The sequence below is a fragment of the Saccostrea cucullata genome, unplaced genomic scaffold, assembly GCF_032062105.1.
Source record: "Saccostrea cucullata isolate Sc308-1 unplaced genomic scaffold, CSIRO_AGI_Scuc_v1 ctg2622, whole genome shotgun sequence".
NCBI lineage: Eukaryota > Metazoa > Mollusca > Bivalvia > Ostreida > Ostreidae > Saccostrea > Saccostrea cuccullata.
The window spans coordinates 133,922-142,475 of NW_026922155.1; the positions used below are offsets into that span (position 1 = coordinate 133,922).

At 35.0% G+C, this 8,554-nt stretch overlaps 2 protein-coding genes across 2 annotated transcripts; both read left to right on the forward strand.

Moving 5' to 3' along the window:
• Positions 1-491: 491 nt before the first annotated feature.
• LOC134261289 (uncharacterized) lies at positions 492-2,730 on the forward strand. Its single transcript, XM_062743733.1, has 2 exons — positions 492-528; positions 683-2,730. Exon 2 carries the CDS (start codon positions 724-726, stop codon positions 2,476-2,478), a length of 1,755 nt encoding a protein of 584 aa, XP_062599717.1. The 5' UTR covers positions 492-528; positions 683-723; the 3' UTR covers positions 2,479-2,730.
• Positions 2,731-2,897: 167 nt separating this feature from the next.
• Positions 2,898-8,089, forward strand: LOC134261290 (regucalcin-like). The gene is made up of 6 exons (XM_062743734.1): positions 2,898-3,045; positions 3,302-3,462; positions 4,255-4,434; positions 5,195-5,410; positions 7,067-7,210; positions 7,652-8,089. Exons 2-6 carry the CDS (start codon positions 3,306-3,308, stop codon positions 7,873-7,875), a joined length of 921 nt encoding a protein of 306 aa, XP_062599718.1. The 5' UTR covers positions 2,898-3,045; positions 3,302-3,305; the 3' UTR covers positions 7,876-8,089.
• The last annotated feature ends 465 nt before the right edge of the window (positions 8,090-8,554 follow it).

Sequence of the window (8,554 nt, forward strand, 5' to 3'; positions counted from 1 at the left end):
TTCTTTAACACATTTACAAATTGGAAGGTAAACACACATGCTCGATGAATTCTTAATACACTGTATAATAATTTCTTGCCAATAAATTAATTTTTTTCTCACATATACAAGGACATTTATCCGAATTTCTGATTTTGCTATTTTTACGTCTCCAAAATATATTTGTTGTTACTTCGAAAAATCGTCAAAGGTAGTAAACGTACAGGTATGCAATATACATTTGCATAAGAAAATAAATAACATTCTTGTGTGGAATTTTATTTCTTCCCCGAGTAATTTGAACCCCTGTGTGTGTCGTTTTATCCCAGATGAAAGTTACTCATTTGAATTGATGAATGGATCGATTTACTTTTTTTTTTTAATTTTGTGTGATATGAATTATAGGCAAAAATTCTATTCAAATAAACTTTGAAGTCCATTTTTCTAAAGAAAATCAATTTATAAATTTAACAGAATCAATCCACCCCTTTACATATCCGTGTTTTACATCGCACTCATAAATAGGTGTAGACAGACAGGTGTGCACAGGTAAACAAATATTTTTCTATTTTATTTTTTTAAGGTCATCTCCGAGATATTTACTTTATCAGAATGAAATGTGGATAGGGTGGATTAGTTTTTCAAGCAATTCTAACAAAGCATTACATTTTGCATCGATTTTTCTTCTTTTTTATATTGTCAGATAATTTATAGACTGAAAGGAAGAATCCATTTCGGTTGGAAATGGAGATTCCGGAACAACTCCTGGTATGTGGATTTTGTCATAACAGTTTGGAGTCACCAAAACTTTTACCATGTCTTCACACTGTATGTGGGAACTGTCTGGCAACGAAAAGGGAAAGCTTAACGAAATGTACAACATGTCAACAACCAATAGAGGGACTCGAGACTGTACCATCCCTACCCGATGATAAATTCAGTAAAAGTCTCATTGATTTCGCCCGAATTCCAAATGAAACTGACGAGGAGACAAATGAATCTCTTTCAAAGGTACTGAAAGAGCTTGAAACGCAACAAAACGCAGTGTCTATCGACCTGAAAAAATTGAGGGTTAAGTCAGAGGAAGCGAGTTTTGAAGCATTTAAGAATGAAAGAGATTTCTTCAAGTTGAAGAAAAAAGCCGAAAATGAAATTAAGCTTAAAATAACGGACTTAAGAAAACGGTTCGACAAATACCTCCTGGATAAAGAAACTGAAATGATGGAAGAACTAGACAACGCCTTGAATGACGAGGAGTTTGATCTTTCGCAGTCGGTAATTTGGAATCGTTCAGTTATGGGGTCTATTGAAAACAAAGAAGAACTGCTCAATAAATGTAATCTACAATCCTTAACTTCGGCACCCAAAGCTATGGCATACCAGAGGGTCTTAACGGAAATGAAAGACCACATATCACATATTGGAGGATCCATCTCAAAGAAAAGTCCTGCAAAATTGGAAGTCAGTTTCAAATACAACTCAGATATTGATGATGTGTTTACAAAGCCAGTGGGAAGTATTGAGATTCGGAAATCTGGCAACAGTAAAGAAGAAGAAGAAGTCAAGAGAATGTTGCCAACAGCACCATTTGAAAATGCTCCTTACAAGAATGCGGTATATCTTAGAACATTCCCCTCACTTTTACCCGAGGATAGCAAAGGATATGTTGTAGGGATAGCATGGGTACCTACTGACCGTCTAGTTCTTGCCGACAAATGGAACGGGAAACTGAAGCTATTTCATGAAAGTGGTCGTCTTATAAACGTGATGGTATTTGCAGGAGGAGAGCCGACAGACATTGTATACACCAAGGGTTCAAACGTCCGTCATTTATGCCTCGTCACCATTCCAAGCGGGAGACTTATTATGCAAGTTGCAGTCGAGGAGAATATCATGAGGCTGTCAAGTCGTATTGCAACTGTAACGGGATACTCCAGCATTGCATACGATAAGGTTTGCGCCAAACTTATCTGTGGCGTCTGTCAACCCTACGGAACTCCAAGAATTGATATTGTCAGCGCGAATGGAGTGGTAGAGTTCACCATTGCCACCGATTTACAGCGAAGACCTCATTTCATCTGCCCTCGTTCTATCGACATTTTTCACGGTATCATTGCTGGCTGCGATTGGCAAAAGAATCGCATTTTGTTCATTGCACGTGACGGGTCAATCCGAGGGTCGTATTACGGAAGCCCACAAGCCCCGCTTTTGAACCCTGTCGGCACCACACTGGATGGCAGGGATCATCTTTTGGTAGCAGACAGCAAAAGAAACAAAATACACATCGTTTCTTCTTCTGGCGATCACTTGGGATGTTATGATACCAGTGATCATGTCAAGGACCCTCGCGAGATTAACGTTATAGCTCACGAGAATTCAGCGAAGTTGGCAATTTCTCATGGGGCGGGATATGTGAGCATATACCAACTTGCTGACGCTCTCCCTGAAGAGATTCTAAAGTCAGGTTCAGTTTCGTCAGAGGGTTCATACAAACAATGAATTTCACAGGGCTTAGTGAAATCTCAGTCGTATAGTATGGCATTATGAAGAGACCTACAATAACTATATAAAATTACATATTAATTTTTATACTGCAAATAGTACAAGCTTTTGCCAGGGGGGTTCTGCAAATTGTACAAGCTTAAAGTGTATTGGTTCATATAAGTTGATATTTTCTAATACATTTTGTATGGATTTGGATGTATTTCCTGACGCTATTAACTGACACATATATAATTATAATCCTTAGGATTCATTTGGTATCGTTATCAATAAAGATTTATTACACTATTTTTCACAAAATTATTTATATTTTAAATACGAAGAAAGTAAAAAGTTTCGAACGAGACCATTTTTCTTGTGCAAAAATGACCCAGCATAGACAGTCGTTATCCACATTTTACTGTACGCCTCTAAATCGAGGTCAGCAAAACAGCGCAAATACCTGACTCGATCTGGCAGACGAATCAAAGCGCTATACAGCATACAGGTGGATATTTATACCGACTGTGTCCACTGAACTGGATAGAACAGTCACAACCTTGACGTAGGTCAAAGGACCTAAAGGTATGCATTGTAGACGCCAACCCCTGATAGTTCTAAAATAAAATTCCAATTCTACGGAACACTGTTCTTGTTAAAAAAGAATCAGTATATTGCGAAAGAGGAATTTTCACATATTTTTTTTTTATTGTAAAATGTTCATAAATGATAAAATGTTTTTTTTTTTTTAAATGATATTTTGCAAGCAGTTTTGAATGCAAAAAATTAGATAAATAAATGAATAGGTAAATAAAATTTGCATTACGCATTTTATTTACAGAGCCATGTCTGTAGAGTGTGTTATAAAGAATGCAGCTAAAACGGTAGGGGAAGGGCCCCACTGGGACAGTGCTACCAATACATTACTGTACGTAGATATTTACGATAACGCTATTCATAGATATAATCCAGCAACAGGATCAGACGAAAAAATTAAACTGGGTAAGAGATGATGTTTGTAAACCCAAAGGTATGGCTGTCCATATAGACCTTTACCGTAATAATTTGACCGTTTCATAAAGTGTGAATTTTAGTGAATATATTATAAGAAACGGCCAATTAAATCTGAATAATGACTGAATCCAGTGCAAAATGTTTCTTTTATAATGGCATGCCTTTATATTTTGATATCTTATATTTTTAAAAAAAATCATTGAAAAGGAAAAAAGGAATGAGATATCCCGCTTCAGATGAAATTTTCCGTATTACGACGCCGTCGAGGAGTAATATGAAAATCGGACACGCAATTCCGTTCGAAAAACGGCGGCGAAAAACGGTTTGCTTAGGCAGTTTAGTTTAATTTCTTGTAACGATATTTTATGTTGATTATTATTGAATTAAAACTTGATATTTTCACAATATGCTCATATACATTTTTTGATATTTTAAAAAGTCTTCTGCGGGATAATTCGTAACACAGTCAGTTAGTGACCTAATACGGAGTCATACAGGTTGTGAAATGGAAATCCGTATTGGGAACGATTTCCATTTCATACCCTGTATGACTCCGTATTTAGGCCCTAAATGAGTTTGTAACTAATAATACTTTATGTAAAAACTACAAACTAAAAAAAATTCATCTAAAAATAACATAAAGTTGAGGGGGTTTTGGGGTTTTGGAGAACATTTTGGACCAACACTTAAAATTTTCCATTGTTGTTCAAAACGTCCATCTTTTGATATTTAGTCAAATAACTGATGAGGATGTGTAATTGCTAAATCTTCATGTTGCAGACGGTACAGTAGGTTTCGTAGTTCCCGCCAAAAAAGGTGGATTGATAGCAGGAGTGGGTCGTTGTCTAGTTCACGTAGACTGGGACACAAAGAGGACAACCAAATTACACGAGGTGGATAAAGGTCTAGAGACACGCTTTAATGATGGAAAATGTGATCCGAGAGGAAGAGTCTGGGCAGGTGTGATCAGTTTTTCTTTTGTTTAAACTTTATTGTACATGTACCTCTTTTTTCAACAGGGATGGCAATCGATAAGTTTTCATGAAAAGTTTATAAAGTTCATATTGTTGTAAACTTTGATTTCGAGTTCACAAGCAGGTAATGCTGTTCCCCCGACAGTATTATAAATTTAAAAAAAAAAAAAAGATGTAATATACAATTTTTGTTCAAATGAAATACACAACTGTCTACATATCTCTCTCACACACTCTTCGATTTTTTTTACATTGAAGTTTGGAGATAACAAATATTTATCAATTGAAAAATCTGACTGTTATTCCTTATATTTACATTGTATTTATTCCGCCAATCCACGTGCAAGAAGCCCCGCTAGCGCTTATTGTCTCTTTTTGTCCCGCCCTGCACGTGATTTTTTTTTTAACCGCGCCTATCGATGAACCAGTACATTGATGGAAAAATAAAGTACATTTAACTATCATTGGTGTCAAAAGCAAATTGAAAGTTAGGGGGGGTGGCTAATCGAAAGTGGGCGGGGGGGCGGCTAAACAAAAAAAAAGTACCGGTAAATCCCAATTTTCAATGCCTATATAATGTCTATTTTTACAAAAAATGTGTGTGTGGGGGGGGGGGGGGGGTTAAACTCCCTCCCCCGGTTCCGACACCTATGAGTCAATTGGCATTTTATCTCGATAAAAGACATTGGAAATGTAAATATTCTCTGGTAAAATGATAATAGCTTAAAAATTCTCTTCTTTTCTAGGAACAATGGGACCTGTAGTACCGGATGTACCCAACATGAAGAAAATAGGCAGTCTGTATTGTTTAGATCTAGATGGCACGCTGCGCACGATGATTAAGGATGTAGGAATTTCAAACGGACTAGCTTGGTCAGAGGACGGAAAGTCGATGTATTATATCGACTCCACTCCACGACAACTGTACAGATATGACTTCGACCCTTCCACAGGCAGCATAGGTAAAATTTAAAATATTTAGATAGAATATTTTAAACGTAAACCAATAATGATGATAAATAATTTTTTTTCATTTGAAAAATAATCTGATATTAGAAATGTATTCCTACATGTATATCATAAGTTAAAACAAAAAGAGCTATAAAAACTTAACCTATTTCTCTGTTTGGAGAATGAATAACATATATGTACCGGTATGTCATGTCTAGTAGGGGGTCAATGAAAAATATAAATGGTTTCAAATAGTTAATTTGTATAATTTAGCAGTCTTAAATGCGACATATCTGCTCTTTGGTAAATATATATGTTTTTATATAGTTTTTAGCTCACCTGAGCCGAAGGTCTGACCCAAGTTTTACATAGAAATATATAGGAAAGTTCTTTAAAAATCTTCTTTTCAAGAATAGCAAAGCTATAATTGATCATATTTATATGGAAGCATCCTCAAATGGTGTAGATTCAAGTTTGTTCAAATCATGACCCCCGGGGGTAGGGCGGGGCCAAAATGGCCGACCAGAGTTTACATAGAAATATAAAGGAAAAATCTTTTAAAATCTTCTTCTCAAGAATAGCAAAACCATAATTGATCATATTTATATGAAAGCATCCTTAGGTGGTGTAGATTTAAATTTGTTCAAATCATAACCCCCAGGGATAATGTGGGACCTAAATGGCCAATAAAAGTTTTACATAGGAAGATATATATATATATATATATATATATATATATATATATATATATATATATATATATATATATATATATATATATATATATATATATATATATATATATATAACTTTTAACATCCTCTTTTCAAGAACCACTGGGGCCAGGAAAGATGAAACTCATGTGAAATTATGCTCAGGTAGTGTGGATTCAAGTTTCTTCAAATCATGACCCCCAGGGGTAGGAGGGGGTTAAAATCGCCTATCAAAGTTATACGTAGGAATATATTGGGAAAACCTTTAAAATAATCTTTTCAAGTACTTCAAAGCCTTGATTAGTGATACTTATATGGAATCATCCTCAGGTAGTGTAGAATCTAGGGGTTAGCCCTAGAGTGGGGCCACAATGGCTGATCAAAGTTTTACATAAGAATATAAAGAAAAAAATCTTTTCAAGTTCTTCAAATCCTTGATTAGTGATACTTATATAGAATCAACTTCAGGTAATGTAGAATCTAGGGGTTAGCCCTAGAGTGGGGCCAAAATGGCTGATCAAAGTTTTACATATGAATTTATAGGGAAAATCTTTAAAAAAATTTCTTCTCAAGAACCACTGGGCCATGAAAGATGAAATTTTCTTTCTCAGGCAGTGTAGATTCAAGTTTATTCAAATCATGACCCCCGGGGTAGGGTGGGGGCAAATATTGCTGTTCAAAGTTTTACTTAAGAATATATATGGTAATCTTTATTAAAATTATATTCTCGAGTACCTCAAAGCCATGATTAGTTTCAGTTCTGATCTGATATGTTCTTTTTCCTAGCCGATGTGCTCAGGTGAGCGATGTGGCCCCTGGGCCTCTTGTTTAAAAATGTTTTCGTGCATTAAATCAAAATGAACATTCCATTATGTACCTATCATATTGAATATTAGAGACTGTTACATGAAGCTTGAAAATATTGCTCTTTCACTATTATCCTTCTCACTCTAGACAACAAAACTGTAATCGTTGACAATTCTGGTAAGTCAGTACCAGAGTTTGGTTTACCAGATGGAATGACACTAGACACAGAAGGAAAGGCATGGGTCGCCAATTTTTTCAGCAAAAAGGTTGTCCGTTATGACACAAACACTGGTATGTTGATATTTGATTATTTATAATTACCATTTAATTTTGCTAGAATTGTTACTCTTACATATTCATCCTGACTAGAATACAATTAAATTGCACTAAAGCTTCTTACATAAAGCGATGTAATGAATGACCAGTGGTTTTTCCATATTGCAAAATATTATAGATCTATAAATTTCACTTTGCAGATTTCTGAATATAAATTTCAACATATCTTACTTAGTTTATTTGATATTTCTTATAGGGGAATTCAAAGAGTTTTATGAAATTTATAAATGTAGAAAAGTGAGAGTGATCAGTGATTATACATCTTAAGAAGCAGTCCTTGATGTCTCTATCAAATGCATATCTATCTATTCATTAAAAATTCAGATCATCACGAAAAGAAAAACGAAAGATTGGAAATCAGCCAAATTAACAAATTTTTCTATATAATTATTTTAGGTGAAGAATTGCAATCTGTAGAGTTTCCTGCTACAAGAATCACCTCTTGCTGCTTTGGAGGCCCAGATCTGGATGAGCTGTATGTAACAACTTCTATTCATGAAGCACCGGAAGAGGAAATTAAGGAATATCCATTGGCGGGGACCCTGTTTCGGGTCAAGGGACTCGGTGTCAAAGGTTACCCAGCAAATGTATACGAAGGTGAAATCCCTGGACTGAAATAGTTACAGACGTGGTGTGGTTAAAATTATAAATGAAATGTCCAGTATAAAATTGATTAATACAAGAATATCTTGACACATTACACATATAAATCTCTGCCTATATACATGTACAACCTTTTGTATGTAATTGCAATACTTTTTTGCATTCGTATTAATGTTTGGAGTACTTTGCTTTCTACCATTATAGTCTCTGAGTAAATCAAGTCATATTCAATGTTCTTTTTAATATTTTTTTAAACCAAAAATGTATCCTATTCCTAACAATTAGAAATTAACATTAACCATTTCCTAGTTGCAAATGATATTTATACAAAAGTTCATTTGATTGCAAGAACTTCTGTAAAGGGCTTTCTTTCATTTCATACAAGTTCAGTACAGTTAGGTGTTCAAAACTGCATTTTAATAGTGTATATGGTTCCTTATCACTTCTTACGACAACAACAACAGCATGGATGTCACATGGACATCAGAGAAACTTTTTTCACAATTTCCAATGCTTGACAAATTGTATCCCCTCTAGGAAATGTACCAGTTGCTACTCGAACAGGGTACAATATGGAAGTGCCTTTTAGTGTCTTCTCTGAAGAAAAGCCTGTTTCATCTTCCACTGCATTAAAATACACAAAGTAATCGAATCCCATTAAATTTTCAATCTGTGGGTAAACGAGAAATCTTTTTG